At 40.7% G+C, this 16,942-nt stretch overlaps 1 protein-coding gene across 10 annotated transcripts in view; it reads right to left on the bottom strand.

The window, feature by feature from the left end:
- The window catches only part of lama2 (laminin, alpha 2), a 225,864-nt gene that overhangs the window by 134,285 nt on the left and 74,637 nt on the right, over nt 1-16,942 (bottom strand). For all 10 annotated transcript variants that reach the window (XM_008284577.1, XM_008284594.1, XM_008284585.1 and 7 more), the window contains exons 7-14: nt 16,639-16,728; nt 14,353-14,470; nt 11,263-11,441; nt 11,085-11,184; nt 10,585-10,642; nt 9,580-9,682; nt 9,125-9,265; nt 5,034-5,198 (exon numbers count right to left, since the gene is read on the bottom strand). In XM_008284577.1, the coding sequence (XP_008282799.1) occupies nt 5,034-5,198; nt 9,125-9,265; nt 9,580-9,682; nt 10,585-10,642; nt 11,085-11,184; nt 11,263-11,441; nt 14,353-14,470; nt 16,639-16,728 (954 nt within the window). The remainder of the gene's footprint in view (nt 1-5,033; nt 5,199-9,124; nt 9,266-9,579; nt 9,683-10,584; nt 10,643-11,084; nt 11,185-11,262; nt 11,442-14,352; nt 14,471-16,638; nt 16,729-16,942) is intronic.

Below are 16,942 nucleotides of genomic sequence, written 5' to 3'. Positions count from 1 at the left end.
CATGCTCTTAAAAATCATCTGGCTTAATTCCAGGTTATTTAACAAAGTTTAGTGTCGTGGTTTGGTGCCAAAGGTCAAGCAAGGTGTTTGTTTTCTTGAACGTCGTCCACAGGTTGATGTTATGCAACGTCCTTCCCAATGTCTGAGCTGCTACAGACGCCGACTTCCATCAATAACCCTTTTGCCAAGTTTATTTTTCAGTTTGTTTTTAGAATGTGAAAATACTGTTCCGTCTATGGCGTCACTTCAGGAGGGCGGCCACTGCAGCTCTGATTCGTGCTACTATGGCTTGTTCTGTTGCTCCTGATCACTGCTGCAAATGTGCTTTCACTGATTTTTAGTCGCTCACTGATCTTCTTGTATCTATCTCTCTCTGTCCTTGTGAGTTTCACAATCAGATTCTTCATTCCTCTGGCAATTCTTTTCTGTGTGGAGCCACACGGCAGACAGGCAAATAGACATAGCCCATAGCTCCAGAACTGAAGAGTTCTGGTGTCCACAGCTCATTTTAGAACGATGTTAATGCAGTTAGGCTGATTGGAAATCACAGGTGTGCAGACTTGTGTCTCAGTTTCTACTTTGGGCCTGTATTTTCAGTTTAGTCTTTCTAAAGACTTTATTTTTGATTGTCAGAGAAAATACTCTCCTGTTCAACATAAATAATGCAGTTATTAAAGGGAGACACAATTCTGCATCATTTGTTATCAAAGTGAATTGCCATTCAAGTGCAGGGATGTACACACTTGTGTTGTATACATGCACTACTTTTGTCTCATGTACTTGTTGGCCAAGATTATTTGATTAGGATTACTTACAGTAAAATAATTTAGGTTAAGTATGCCATTCTTTCTACACTTGGGTCAACAACATTTATTTCCATAAAGTGTTACATGCTGCAGAGCGCTGCAGAGAAACATCAATTTATCTGTGCGACTTGAAAAACAGAAGAAGGAAGCAACAATTATGAATTATAAAGTGGTTGTGTGCAGGACTATGACATGATAATTATTACTGCTGGTGGCAGAGGAGAGAAGGTTAGATGCACAGTAACTCAGTATGCACATCTCATCCAGGAAGATGACCAGGAAGAGCAGCTCACTCATTTGCTTCCAGTCTCTTAGAGCCAATCAATTATTGTTCTGCATTCCCACGGCTCGCTGACTCTTGAAAGTCAACTCCAGCAGCTTGCTGCATATGAGACTTGAAGTACTAAACAACAGTAGGATTACATCCCATATTCAATGCATTCAGTGACGATCTACCTCTGAGGCACAAATCACATTTGTGCTTGCCATTCGAGGTATTGTAACATCAACATTAAGTATGAACATCATACTAATTGTTCATTGTTATGGCCCTGGGCTGCTGCACTCCTTCTCCCCTTTTGTGCCAATAATTTCCATTATGTACAACCTCAAAAACCAGACCCTGCACTCTGATTGGACCTTGGTCTTTCTGCCGTCGATGTCCCCCCTACCCGTACCCGAGCTAAAAACGGATTGGACCAGACGTGACTCCAGCTTCCAATCAGGCAACACATTTGACTTTAAAAGTCCCGTCTATCTATTTATTTTTGTTGTTAGGTAGTTTAGACTTAATCCATGTTCAAGAAGAACTCCTCTTTTGGTTCGATTTACATGTTCTATTTAAGTAGCACCCTTTTGCCCTTAATTCCTCGCTTTTGTGAAGTGTTAAAATATCCTCCAGTTCACTCTGGTAAACAGCATCCATCTGCATGTTGTGTTGCTTCTAGCTCCCCCTAGACAGCTGGGTTGTAACATTCACATTTAATTATATGATCATACAAATAAAAGACTGTCAGCCTACACTGTCTCTAACAGGTCGGATTTGCCAGGATATGAGGCTGATTGTTTCACAGTCACAGTGCCTTGGACGCTTTTATGCGCTTGCATAATAAATACATCACTTCATCAGAAATGCAATGCTTAGGTGGCTGTACTGATAACATAGTGTCAGAAGATTTTTTTTCTTTTCCTGAGCCATGGAACGGCTGCATAGTTATTCACACATTTTTGAGAACAAAAAAATCCACATGACACCAAATTATTTGATGAAAACTGGAACAAATTCACTGTGATTGATGTAAAGACACTTTTTCAGCCATGTAAATGAAAAAAGAAAGGGAAGGGAGAGAAGAAAGTGAAGAAATAGGAGGGGAAATCCATCTCATGCAATCAAGACCAGATTAGTCGTGGCATTATACACAACCTCCTCTACACACATTTGTCTCTCTCATAAGTCACAGCTCATCAGCTTGGTAAAGGCTGATGTTCCAAAGGATATTTTCCAAAAGATTATTTTACTGAAACACTTTAAAGGCAGATTTCATTCATCAAAAACGTGTGGTGTCAGCTCCTATAACCAAGGTGCAATCAGAACATTTTTCTAAACAATTTGCCGCTCTTGCACCTCAAGTTGTACGACATTTTCCTCTTGAAGGATTATTATTTTGTATTTTGTCTCTTTTAAAGGGCTATATACACAATAAAGACAAGAAAGATGAGAAATGGTTGTTAAAAGTTGTGGCAGACAGAAGCAAACTTAGAGAAGGAGTTAGGAGGAAATGTAACACAAGCTGAGTTGTATGTTTGTACATGAATCTCAGCACATTTTGAGCGTCCTTTCATCAGCTGTCAGCAAAGGATGTTTCTCCTCTCTCCATGTTCATCCATCATCCCTTTATCTCCTTACTTCAATCCCCCAATACTCTTTCCTTGTCTGGTTCTGCCCATCTTTGTTGCTCTTTTTCCGCAAATGACGAGAATTTCTTGTTTCTGAAGCTTTCATCTGTCTTGACTGTGAATCTGTTAGTAAATCAGGGTACGAGACGGATACAAGGAGGTAAGAATTTGACAGCTCTTGATGGCTAAAATGATGCAGCTGACAATTCTGTTCCACTATTATCATATTTAGTTTCTACTCAAAAATTCCCCAAATCCACTGTGTTTTTCTTTGACCTATACTCATGCCACAGAGGAAAATGCTCGAACACAACAATTAGGATAAGAAGGACTTTAAGTGCTCAGGAAAAAAAGAAAAGGAAATTGGAACATTTCTACAACATTGAGCAAATTCCATGTGCTCCAGAAAAGCCACTAAATGGAACTTTGGGTAAGGAAGTGCTGAGGAAACTTCATCAAAACACTCTGAAACAAGTTTTACATATGCAAAATACTTCATTAAAATAATTCTAAACTCTTATATTTGCAACATCTTGAGGTTGCGTGCGGCTCCTCACACCCTTTCATTTGATCTCTACGGCCAGATAAACCAGAAACATTGGACGAATATTGTATTAGCGAAGCACTCTTTAATGATAGTAATGGCTATCCCTGTGAATGAGCAGTCTCTGGAGCTACTAAAAAACAATAAATACTCAATGAGCATTGGTGGGACACACTTCTGGACCAATGAGCATCCACGCAGCAGGCGAACGGGCCAATGAGCACCCATAGCATTAATGACTCAGGAGGTCATGCAAGAGATGAAGAGCATCGTCACACACACATTTGTGCTCTTATATATCCACTGCTGGCTTGTTATTACACACACAGCCTGTCACTTCCAATGATACACACTAACATGACAGACCACAGTGTGTGTGTGGGAAGGAGTCACATCGTCAAGTTATATTGCATCTATCTCTGTAACACGATCAGAGATTGAAGCAAAGAATTGCTTTTTCATACAGTACTCGCATACTGCTTCTAGCAATCACACACGTGTACGCGTACACACAAACACAGTGGTAATTTGTTTGTTTCCCATGTTTGGAGGCATGCGGTTCTGCTCCGCTGTCCCTAATGCCTCCAAAACACATCATTATCTGACTTATATAGACCTGGGAGTCTGTGTGAGTGCTACTGTGCACGAGTATGTGTGCATGTGCGCTAAGAGAAAAACAGTTGATTATCGAGTTCAACAGGCGAAACACTGTTTACCCCGAGAGACACAAAGCAAGCGAGAGAGATAGAGAAAGAGGGGGAGAGAGGAGAGAGAGAAGAGGGCTTGGGGGAAGCAGAGGATGATGATTTAGGAACAGGGAGGTAAAAAAAAATGGGAGTCCTGGAGAGATGGAGTGAGAGTTAGAGGAGCAGACCAATGAAAAGAAGCAGGGATGGAGGGATGGTTGGAGGGAGGGAGGGATAGAGGCTCAGACAAAGAAGCGAGATGACAAGCCAGGACTGCAGGGTGCAAAGTAATGAAATTCAGTGGTATATTCCTCTAAGGCATGACACACAGACAAACATCACAGTCAGTCTGTTGTTGTAGTGGGGCAACAACTCGACTTCAGAAACATGGTCTGCAGCTATTTACCAGCTGGAGTGATAAAGTCTAATCGTGGCCACAGAAAAACCACAGCAAAATTTCAAACAGTCGACATTAGCAGAGGCTGATCCAAAGAAGCAAGGGCTAGGAGGCGGTGAAAATCCCAGCAGGATGCATCGCACCAGATTCCAACCAGGGGATATATTTTTAGGTCATACACTAGATCTGTCTATATACTCAGGCCTGTCCTAATGATGCAGCATCATGTCAATGTTTACATGTTTGCATGTCACTGCCATCACTACACTGTACAACAAACTGATGGTGTGAAACAACAGTTAGCAGTAGCCTGAAACATTAGATTACAGCTCTCCTCGTGTTACTTAAGTGTAATCAGATTGAAACAACACAAACAACTAAGCTGTGATTCTGACATTGACTGGTTTGACTGTTGATGAAACATTTTTCTAGCTAAAAGTTTCAATTTTATTAAATGGAAGGCACATTTTAAATGATGGCAGTTGTACTATAAAATAGTAGAGTAGAAGTAGAAGAAGTTGTTGAGTTAAAAAAATATCAAGTCAAGAAATAATCACAGACATAGTCAACTAATAGTTTAACTTCTCAAACTAAATATGTCAAACCTAAATATAAAGAATCATGTCTCATGTCAAACAAAAACTATATCATGATGTGACTGATGAGCACACACTGATGTAGATGAGTGTGTGCCTATAACTAACCTTGTTTCCCAGGTACAGTCCAGGTGCGTTCCAGTAGTAGGCGGAGCCAAGATCATTCACAACGTCTAAATGTCGGACACTCAGATATGGAGGCGTCTCTCTGTGAACAGACCACACCCTCCCTCCTGTGTCTCCAACCAGGTGCCAGCCTGTCAGGGTGCTCTCCTGAAAGCACAGCGTCCACAGGGAAGAGGGGAGAAGAAGCCAGTTACTTTTAGCTCCATTTATTGCAGCATTTTTACTGTTACACTAGAATCAGAAGGCTGATATTCAGTATCAGCTCGTTGACAGACCATAGCTCAGTATGTCTCATAGCAAGGTAAACAACAAATCCTGTATGGGGATACTCATTTATCTGCTCACCAGCAATTTTGCAGGTGTGAGTTTCAACAAGAAGTTGGCTTTCAGTTTTAAGTTTTCCTTATTTTTACTGCCTGTTTAAGTTTTAGTTAGTTTTGCTGCCACTTGCTTACACTGCTGGAGACATAAAGCAATGAAAAATGTGATCAAGAAATGTATTGCATTGAGTTGACCCACAACCTTGTCAGGTGTGGTTTTAAAGGCCAATAGTCAGACAGTATGATTAAATGGTCTGCACTTACACTATATAGCGCTTCTATCCAAAGCACTTCACAATGTGTTTCTCATTCACCCATTCGAAAGCAAATTCAGGTTCAGTGTCTTGCCCAAGGACACTTCAGCTGTGGAGGGGCAGGGGATCCAACCGGCAACCTTGTGATTGGAAGACAACCTGCTCTACCACCTGAGCCACAGCCACCCTGATCGGTACAGAGACACTGCTTTGACCTGTGGCTATTAAAGACCACCTTAAAATACAGCTTCATTCAAATTACATAATGTCACAAATCACAGGAAAAAAGGATCGTTAGCAGCTGCACACTGACATATCAGCTGGACCATAGCCAGGCACTTAAACATCTACAGTTGTACCTTTGTGACAACATGATCCTGTCCCTCAAAATATCCACCAACCTCCCCAAGCCCTTCAGGAAGTGTGGGACAACATCCCACCATCCAGCATCACGTGACTCATTACTGACTTGTAATTTCTGGTCTATGATCCTGCTCTCCATCCGTCCATTATCACTTCCTATATGGAGCAGTGGTTGTTTTGTGACATCTATTCTGTTGTAGAGATGCCATAAGCTGAAAGACCAAATACTTAGTGTATTCCCCCAGGTTAAAAAGGAACAAATAGAATGTAATCACATATTACATGCTGCATTTAGATTTTTGCTCAATATATTTGTGTGAATTCTTGAAAGGATTTCAGCAGGTTGTATATGCAGGTAGGTGTATGCAGAGAACTGTCCACTATGACTAAAAAAAAAAAAAAAAAAACAGATTATTTGTGTCCACGCATTGAAGTTGCTCACTGTCAGCAGATCAGTAGCATCTGACAGCAAACATATTACAACAAGTCACCAGTCATGTTCAGACACGCTTTACCCACAATGCCCAGCTGGTGGTTCTGGTTTGCTGCTCGCTTCTACTGAAGATACCAACCTACCAAATGCTATAATGGATTTCTACATCCACTACATAAGCTTTGCCTATATATATATATATAAAGAAATCTTTAACTTTAAATTAAGAGCAAAGAGTTAATGAAAGATTAATTAATGTTTTTTTTCCATAGGCCTAGTCTTAAATCCATCATGGTAATAACGTAAACTGTCAGTTCTGTGAAAGATGTATATCCATACTTGTTCTGGTTGTGTCACTATGAGACTTTCAAAATTCTACATATTTGGATATTTTAAGGTCTCACCCAAAATGAGAGGTCGTTTCAACCAAAATGTAAAAGTCAAGATATCTTTAACAGTTTTGTACATCTGTCACATGTCAGCCTGGAAGTCATGCAACTGACACTTTGAAAGAGTTTTTTTTTCCCCCTTAACTCCTGTGTGTGTGCGTGTGTGTATGTGTGTGTGTGTGTGTGCGTGCGTGCGTGTGTGTGTGTGAAACAGAGACAGCCAGACACACATCTGTCGTTGCAATTAACCTAACCTTGGCTTCCCCTTTTGAACACACACTCACACACACACACTATCGGTGTCTAAATCAGAGCTGTCATCCTGTCAGCGTCTCTTCTCCCCTCCTCTCCCACACCGCCTGTCAGTCAAAAACTGTTTTCCTCTTGCTTCACCTCTCTCCTCCCTCTTGCTTCTTGTCTTGTCTCTCCTTCTCCCTTCTAGTCGTGTCCTCTCCTCTCTTTTCTCCTCCACACTTTTGCCCTTCTCCTTGCCTTTCACCTCCACTGTGCTCCGTCCATATCTCACCTGCTAACAGGGTACTTGGTGAAGATTTTGTTGTTGTTTTACTGATTTGTGTTTAGATGCTCTTAATGCTTGCTAATGCAAAAACTCTTGATTTACGTTTTTTTTTTTTGTACCTATGCCTGAAAGATATTTATTTAACTGGTGCACCAATGTGGAAGAGCAGTTCTCCTGTCATCTAAGAAACATCTTTTGGGCAATCAGTGAAATATTTATGTCCCCTAATGCCTATGTATTCAAGGGTATCACGTTTTGAGAAAATATAACTTGCTTTTGTTTTACTGAATCTGTGAACTGAAGACCTGGTCATCTCAGAAGGAGGTAAAGTACAGTTCATACAAGCTTGATGACAGAGTTACTGGCCACAGGACCACCGGGTAAACTGTAGTACTGAACTAACTGCTTACAGGCTAAGCAGACTGCCACAAAAGCTAGATGAGCAATCGAAATATCTTGGAAGCAAACTGGACAACAGGAGTACACTAGAATCATTGTCCATCTCTTTTTCATGTCTTAAAACATGTTTAATGCATCTTAGCAGAGGAGCTTATTATCCACCTGAACAAAGTTATTATTAAAAGAGGATGCTACAGCACCACCACAATAAATGGCCATGAGAGATTCTTCTGTTTTGGTCAGTCTGGTGTTCCCTTTCCTCAAATGTCAAAACTGCCAAGACTGCTTAATTGCAAAGGTAAAATCCAGCATGTCAGAGTTCACTAATGCTGGAGTAGACACAAAAGATCTAAACAGACTTACTTCACCCATGCAAGCAGCTAATTGTGGGAATTCTGCTGAATTTAATTCATCCTGCTCTGAAATGTCTTTTGTTTTAAATACTGGCATGACAGAGGCATAAGGGCAAGCACACAACAAAATTGTGCAGAGCAATTAGTGTCACATAATTGACCTTCAGTTTCTAGTAATTCTTCTGTGGTGCATGGAAATGGATGCAATTCAGATTTAAGCCAGTAAATGTGCTTGATGAAATGGAGGAAAAGCTAAGTTGTCAAGTACAAGCTATACCCTAGCAAAAAAAAAGGCCATAGGGTGTAAACAGCATACTATATTTATATACCATTTATCATAGGCAGAAACGGTAAAATCATTGGCTTTTCACCTTATTGACGTAACTTTTGTGTGACGTGCCATTCAGACAGAAAACTAGATCAAATCTAAGTATAAAATCAGCATATTTTATCAAATCACTTCATTCTACATGTCTCATTTAAAACTTGGTAGTAAAAAAAAAAAAAAAAAAGAAAAGAAAAATGTTTGCTCTATCTCGATTCTGTAAAAAAACAAAACATTTTGCACCCCTCGATGTTACCAGAATACAATTAGTGACTCTGCTGCAACTAACACTTACGTGACAAAGAATGTAAATGTTTTCAGTTAAACTAGGCTGAACAACAGGCTGTGCACGGAGCAAATTGGATACAACAAATACAAAATGTAAGTGGAAAATATCTACAGTATATAGAGTCAATATTTGTCCACCTGTAGGAACTTAATTTCTGGCATCATAACTGTTAACATGCACAGAAGGCATTTCTAAATCCGCTCTACTTCTGGCCAAGGCTGTGCTGCTTTTATAGAGGGGCAGAGCTTTATACTGCAGTGAAAAATGAGTACAACAAGGAAAAATGTGACAGAGCTAAAGCCCACCCAGAAACTGCTTGGCGTACAACATTAAAGTAATGTTAACATCATCCTTTTAGAAATGCAAATAGTGTTATTATTGAATTTGAATTCATCATTAGAGAAGAATGTGTGTGAGACGTTTCCTACATTCTGATAGGTCCATGTGGAGGCTGAGCACTGACTAGCAACGCCCATGCAGGAGCACTTTTCACAGCCACGCCGGTTGTCACCTTGTAGATTGTAGAATCCAAGTTTACAGCGGTCACAATTCTCCCCCTCAACATTTTCCTGCATGTGAGAAAGATGAGAGACAGACATAACGAGAGAGAGAGACAGAGAGAGAGAGAGAGAGAGAGAGAGAGAGAGAGAGAGAGAGAGAGAGGGAGGCAGACAAAGGAAAGATGAAGAAAGTTTATGGGCTGCCCTCAAACTGACGTTATGAGCACAAGGCATGTTATTGCAGTGTTAATGTGGTGAAAATAATGATGACAGGGCTAGAAAGGTTAGCACAGAGTGCTTTCATTATTTGTGTCCATACAAGTGTGCGTACGTGCATGCGTGCGTGCGTGTGTGTGTGTGTGTGTGTGTGTTTGTGTGTGTACCTTGCACATGCAGGGTGTTATACATGGGTCAGCGTTGGTGCTTCCTTCTATGCTGCAGTTACAGCGCTGACAGGACGGGTAGCCCATATAACCGACAGCACACCTGAAGACAAATGAGTTTAATAACAATAATAAAGATAAAGGTGATGATGATTAAAAAGGCCAACTCATAACCACAATTTCATTAAGTCAATTCTCTTAACAACCATTGCATCTGTCCTCGTCAACCAGTTCCTTAGTCAGACACTGACCCTCTACTTGGCTACAAACAGCTGACCTCAGTGGTGTGCACACATGCGCAGTCTCAGGCAGGAATACACAAAGAAACCACTTCCTAATTAACAGAAGGAGTGAGCTGGAGCAAGTCTATTAAACAGCATTTAGGAAGTGATGTTAAAGACAGTGCTTAGGCTGCTGGCCTGTTCTGAGGTCATTAAAAAGTTTAGAGGAAAAGTTTGGAGTTGTTTAGATGTTGCTTTAAGTTTAGATTAGATTGGACTTAGATGATATCCACAGGGATGTCGAGTTTGTTGGCAAAGAAGATGATACAACCAGAAATTACAGCAACAAAACGTAATGATAATACAACAACTGATCCACAAATGAACACGAAACCTCTAGTTCACAGATTTACAGGTCAGACTGAAAGTGTTTTTTTTGTTCTTTGTTGTTTGATTCACAGGTTCTGATTCCAACAGGAAATGTTGTAGTACAAGGCCTTTCTTGATCTCAGGCAGTGTTTGGGTCCATTACAGATTAAAGAAGTCAAAGAAAACCATAACTGAATTCAACAAATAAAACACTTTGTCTCAAATACGTACTGTTTACTAAGTGATCTTTGTACATAGTGTGATAATAAAGATCATCAAAGATCTTAATGCAAACTTTCTGGCAATTTCCAAACACTAATTGGAACAGACAACAGCTGAAAGGTTCTGCTCACCTGTCACTATGTGTCTTATCTCTCTCTGTATGTGTGTGAGTGTGCTTATGTGTGTCTCTCACCTGTCACATCGTAGACCCCCAAAACCCTCCTTACACCAGCATGACCCTGCTGGCTGGCCTGTCAATCAAACACACGCAAACACACACACACACACATTTTAAAACCAGTGTGAGTGAGACAGCATGCGTCTCTCTTTGAAGAGGCAGCACCTAAAATAGCTCGGATTTCTAGACATAAAAACAGCAAAAATACACAGAGGAGTAAAATTATCTCTAATATAAATAGTTCTGTTCTGTCGAAGACGTTTCTGAGCAGCACGAGCTTCTGTGCACGCTGCTGAACCTGACTAACCCCAATCCCATAGGAAATCAGGCCGGGCTGAATCAATGAAATGTTGGAATTACTGAAGGACCACTTTCAAATGAATTAAATGTGAATTGTGCGCATGCTCTAAATGTCTGCATGCATGTCTGCTGAGGGGCAGAAGTTGTATAAATCAAGGCATAAATGATATGCAGACTTAAGGACAGACAGAGAGAATGAAATGATGTGTGCATACTGGGCGTAGCTTGGCTGGAATCTGCAACGCATGTTTGACTGACGGAGCCACGTGGGTGACAATGGCAGGGGGTGCAGGGGTCCTCCTCCTCAGCACTCACCTGGACAGGTGAAGAAGACAGGCATTTTGAAACAGTCAAACCTCAAGTAGGGCAGAGATGCACGCGTATGAGACATACCTCAGCAGGTCTGTAGTATCCAGGAACACAGCTCTGACAGTTGATGCCGGCTGTGTTGTCACGGCAGCCTGTACAGACCCCACCCCCTCTGTACTGACCGTGGACGTCCAGGCTGAGTGATAGATCTGCTGCAGTCTGATTAAAGTAGCACTCGTCTGCCTTACCATGGCAGTTACACTCTGAAAACACACACACAAAAAACTTAGTGAGCTGCAGAGCTGTGTTTGATAGGATTTGTTGAGTCCTGCCTCCTCCATCAAAATATGATATGCAGCCAGGGGGGCCACTTCTCTAATCCCTTTACTTCTTCTGCTCAGAAGTTGAGAAAAACATCCCATCCTGCTTTTTAGACAGCGCCGTAAGGTTTACACACTGACTATGAGTCATCTACAGGGTTCCAGAGGGGGGAAAAAAATGGTCTTTCTATTCACTCACCTCGCCCTGACCATTTTTTATGTAGTGTGATACATTTACTAAAGCGGTCTAAAATTCAGAGTTGACTTAGATAAAGCTATTGTCTTTTGGAATTTCAATAAGAAACTTGATTTTGAACTTTCTCCTGATGAAAGACTTCTATTCACACAGTTCTGAGTCCAGGCCACAAGGCTCTTCTTTTATTTAGACCTTGATGTCATGGCTCAGTTCTTGAGAGTTTCACACATTTTCTTGATTTAGTACCAAACGTTTTTTGGCTCTGTGTGCTGTGATTGTGGACATCATTTAAAGGTACTACAAAACAAGGATTACATATGGCCGTCGTGCACGTTGCAATGTGTTCAGAGAAATGTACTGAAGCTCTGGTTGGGGAATGTTGTTTCAGGTACTTAGAACACAATACATGCAGTCCAGAATGGTTGGTTTGAGTAGCAGGCACATCCTGACACAATGCACACTGCTTTACAAGGTCTATATTATTTTGAAAGATTTTGTGTTTCACTCAGAGTTATGATTGCAACAATCCTCTGAGTTGGCATGGATACCCTCCACCCACTGTTGATCCACACAGACAGTTTTCACAGCTCTGTTGGAATAAGAGTAGTGGAAGTCTGGTCTTCTGATCTGGCTCATCTCAAGACGATCTCAGAGTTGGCACAGCTGACCTGCATAACATGTTGCTGCTGAGCTTCCCCCTAGGGCTGCATGATATATAGTTTCAGCTTTGACACTGCGTTGTGCGCACGCACAATCACGTCACAATGCAGGGAGCGCATGTGAAGGCAAATGACTCAAACACAACTTTTTTTGCTGCTTGTAAAAAAAAAAAAAAAACTCCCACAGTTCTCATTTTTCATGACTAATCTACCAGAGAATCCTGTCTGATAGAACATTTACTTTTAATCCAATTTAAGGGTTCTTAGATTCACACTTTTAGTATTTCTTTTAACAAAGTTTGCTGACATGCAGGCTCCACATGTGCACCGCAAATTGAGTGAGGAACAGCAGAGAAACGCTGAAAAGAAAGATTTGGTGGCACAAAGAAATGTGTCAACTGTAGAGCTGCACAATGAATAGAATTTTAATCACAATCCCAATTTTGGCTTCCCACAATTAAATGAACATGATCGATTGTGAAGACAGCCCGTGTAGATATAATCACTCAGTATCAACATGGGTAAACGTGACATTAAAATGCCTTATTTCACTCTTTTCTAAGTCATTTTTTGGTCTGAGATGCCACGTCGCAGTAACTACACGAACACTAGAAGAGTCGCCATGTACAACCACTACCACATCCTGCAAGTGAACATAGTAAACTGGAGTGTGTATCTGTAAGTAGATGTTCTGCAAGTGCAGCCTTTTAGGTACAATGTCGTGTTTTTAGGTGAGTGAGGAACCTTATATCTTATCTTGATGCTGACTTATTTGTAGGAATGTAGCACAATATAGAAGTGATGTGGTGTGTGTGTGTGTGTGTGTGTGATGATCTAAATATAGAACAACATAACTGTTATATAGACAGCATTGATGGAAACAGGTACTTGTTTATGGTCGTTGTAGTGTCTAGCAGTTGTGTTGCTCTACACTGAACGACACCACAGATTTGTTTAAGTCTTAAGAATTCCATCCAAAACTAAAAACTATTGCAGATGCTTTTGCTGGTGTTATAAGGAAAGTTCTGATACACACACAAAAAACTCGGTAAAGCTTAACTTTACGACTTTTTGGAAATTGTTATTTTGTTTTCTATACAAATACACACTCACAGAAAATCACCTCCATCATTCTAAGATGATTAATTCTTTCCAAATAGTTCTTTAAGTCATCGGGTGAAAACTACTGTATTTTTTTTTTTCATATCACAACCTGTATCACAGAAAACGAAATATTACAAGGTCAGTTTTTGCCAATATCATGCAGCCCTCCTGCCCAGATGCTGTATTAGGAAGCCTTCTGGACAAGAAAGTCCTCCCTAAACACCACATTTCAGGTAAAGGTTTTCTATCGCTTCCTTTTAATCACCTTTTATAGCGATAGTCAACCTGGTAGATTAATCCTGCTGTATCCTGTGCAAACGATGAATTGTTCAGATAGTGGGATCCTATTCAGAATGGGTTGAGTATGTCATAGTTGGTTCTTCAACTGTTGCACCAGTCAGAATACTTTGTCACTTTGGTCATGTTGTGTCAGTATCAAGGCAGCAGAAGCAGTTATCAGGCCACTAAGACTACAGAGCCTTTCAGAAGGTGTAGCCTGTGTGAAATAAAATGAAGATTACACGTTGTAACCTTAGTTTTATGATGACAGGTGGAAGCCTCTAACCTCATCCCTCTACTGATACATAGTTGATGAAGGTTAATGGATGCAGAGGTGACTTTTGATGGCTTTATACAGTCTTACATCAAAGACTGATTCTGACTCGCTGGCAAGAATGTAAATTTCAGTGCTTCACAGTTCAAGCCTGTAGAATGCATTTACCTAAGTTGTAGGTGTGCTGTATTAATATTAAACACAACTTACAGAATGACACATTACAGTAAACATGGCATTTCCAAGTCAGGAAAATCTGGGAAATGTGTTGTTGATGAACTAAGTTAGTGGGTAGATGTGTGCAATTCAAAGTTTATTATGCAATTTAGTTATTTTTCTTACCCTCGCAGACATGTCGAGTGAGGAAGGTTCCTGCCATCCAGGGCTGCTGGTGGTAACCTGGGCAACAGCGATCACAGCTCTCCCCGCATGTGTTGTGTTCACACTCACAGCTGAACTTCTATAGGCACACAGACACATAGAGTCACACACAAATACATGCATTAACAGCGCCGCTGTAAGTTTAACACATTTGTCAGACGTGAGCTGTGTTAATTTCAACGGATTTTGTGCTTCCTAAAAGCTGATCCTCAGGAGAGTGTTAAACAGGGTAACAATGTGAGCCATGGACAAATATACATTTCACAGAAGCCACATCTAAATCTGTTGAATTGCTAGCAGAAAAAAAAGAAAAAGAAAGTAAGCACCAGCCCTAGCTTGACACTACTTTAAATCAGTTAGGAGCTTGTGCTGCATACTAAATCACGTGCTAGTTTCCTGGACTATAGAAATGATGAAGGTTGTCAACCACCTCTCTTTAACTTTGCAAAGAATGTTCTGACATAATTAAAGAACCAGAGTCCTCCATTTTAAGAGACGAAGATATCACTGAGTTGAAATCCATTATTTAACTTTTTGGATCGAACAGTTGTGGCCCTTTGCATGTGAAACTACTCCTACAGTAATAGTGATGTCAGGGTGTACTAACCACACATTTAGTGAAACAGGCTAAGAGTTATGAACTCTTGGGGTTTTTAAACTTGGTGTAAATCCACACAATCCCACACAGAAAGACCCCTGGCCAAGATTTCAAACCCAGGACCTTCTACATGTCTTTAAAAACTGTTGAAATGTCAAATTCTACACCAATAGGTGCATTAATAAAATTGTTTGTGAATACATTTTCAGTGTCACAAACTAAAGAAAAATATTGTATTTGTGAGTGAAAAAGGATATTGTCTTCTTTGACCATCGTCCGGCACCAGAACATTGATATGAGTGTAAAAAATCGATTGCTGCAAACAGGTAATTACTGACATGCATGGCCTGTTGAAAGCCTATCAAATAACAATGTATTCACAGAAGAGCCAACTGCAATGAAAGAACTTGTTCACTTTCCAGATTGTCTGTTAGCAGCAAATGGGTTCACTATTCCTCTCCCAGGAGAGAAATAAATTCAAAACTAAACACAGTCAAAGCAGAGTGTAGCAGGATATTTGCCAACTCTGAGGTTCAGTAATTCAATTTAGGACTTTCTGTAAATTGGTTGATGTGGTGAGGGTGCCAGATTTAACTGAGAGGAGAGTAGTACAATAGCTCAGCCAGAGCCAAGTTTGGATTTGTTGGCACGAGTAAATTTGCCCCTTTTATCTGAGACTCAACGCTGCAGCTCTAGCTTCAGGCTGCCTTTGTGCTGAGCATGCATCTGAACAAATGTTCTATAGACGATCATCAACAAATCATCTCACAGGTCTCCACCTTTCCTGCTTTCTGAAAGTCTGCCCGGGACTTACTGCTTGAATTGTTTGAACCTGTATCAAAGTAAAGGAGCTAAATGGTTTGTTGGAACAAAGAGCTGGGGACAATCTCCACACAGTCACAGGTAAGTAAAATAAAATGCCATGTATTAACGGGCCACATTTAGACTCGGCAAACTATATAACTGACTAAATACTTAACTAACCAAGTAGAAACATAGTTAAAATACATGATCTATAAAATATATAAATCATTCAGCTGTACAGTCTCTCCAACTACTTCACCCACTGACATATTGTATTTAAACATGAATGGATCAGATAAACTGCCGATACGTACGTGCTGGCCTAATGTGAGCCCATTAAGATATGAGGTAAATAGTTTTCTTGTTGCACTTAAAACCCTCTTTAATAGGGTCTTTAGAGATGGGAAGCGGGGAGAAGAAAAAAAAGCAAAGCTCTATGCACACCAGTGACATCACTTATTGTCACTGACATCATCACCGAGGGACCAGACGCCAGTGTCACGTCTAAGTTTGACTTCTTGGTTCAGCCTCAGGACACGTAAAGGGCACAAGACTGTACATGTGTGTGTGGGGGTATGGGAGAACAAGAGAAAGATCAGGTGTCTGGTATCAAACAATCCTCTTTTTGAAGTGACACGAGAGACAGCGCTTCACTGTGTCACCTGTGTCCCCTGCAGACACACACACACACACACACACAGAAAGTTTGATTTAAGGCGATAGATAAACGGCTGATGCCTGAGGGCTCCCTTTGCTCCCGTTCAGCACCATGGAGGAGCTCCATTACCATGATTATTGTCAGCTGGACAGAGAAAGAGAGAGAAACAGAAAGTTAAATATTTTACCTTGGTAGCAGTGTTGAGTGGACAGGCTTTGGCATGGCCGTAACAGATACACATCCCTCCAACTGAGATGTCCTTAATGGAATAGTAGTACTGAGGGAGAGAGATGGAGAGAGCCAAAACATGCTATAATGACTACTTCAGCGTTAATGACCAATATAGCAGATTAGGAGGCATAATTAGAGCAACACTCTGCACTCTTATATTAGTGGAGGTTCAACTTCAAAAGAGGATTCACAAAACAAAGGATGTCTCTATCGTGTATGGAAGGTCATTGTCAAGTAAAATATAACTAAATAAGCAACAA

Source organism: Stegastes partitus, unplaced genomic scaffold (genome assembly GCF_000690725.1).
Source record: "Stegastes partitus isolate 25-593 unplaced genomic scaffold, Stegastes_partitus-1.0.2 Scaffold9, whole genome shotgun sequence".
In the NCBI taxonomy this organism is placed as follows: Eukaryota; Metazoa; Chordata; class Actinopteri; family Pomacentridae; genus Stegastes; species Stegastes partitus.
The sequence above is the reverse complement of the archived record's forward strand: the minus strand, read 5'-3'. Positions and strand labels throughout refer to the sequence as shown.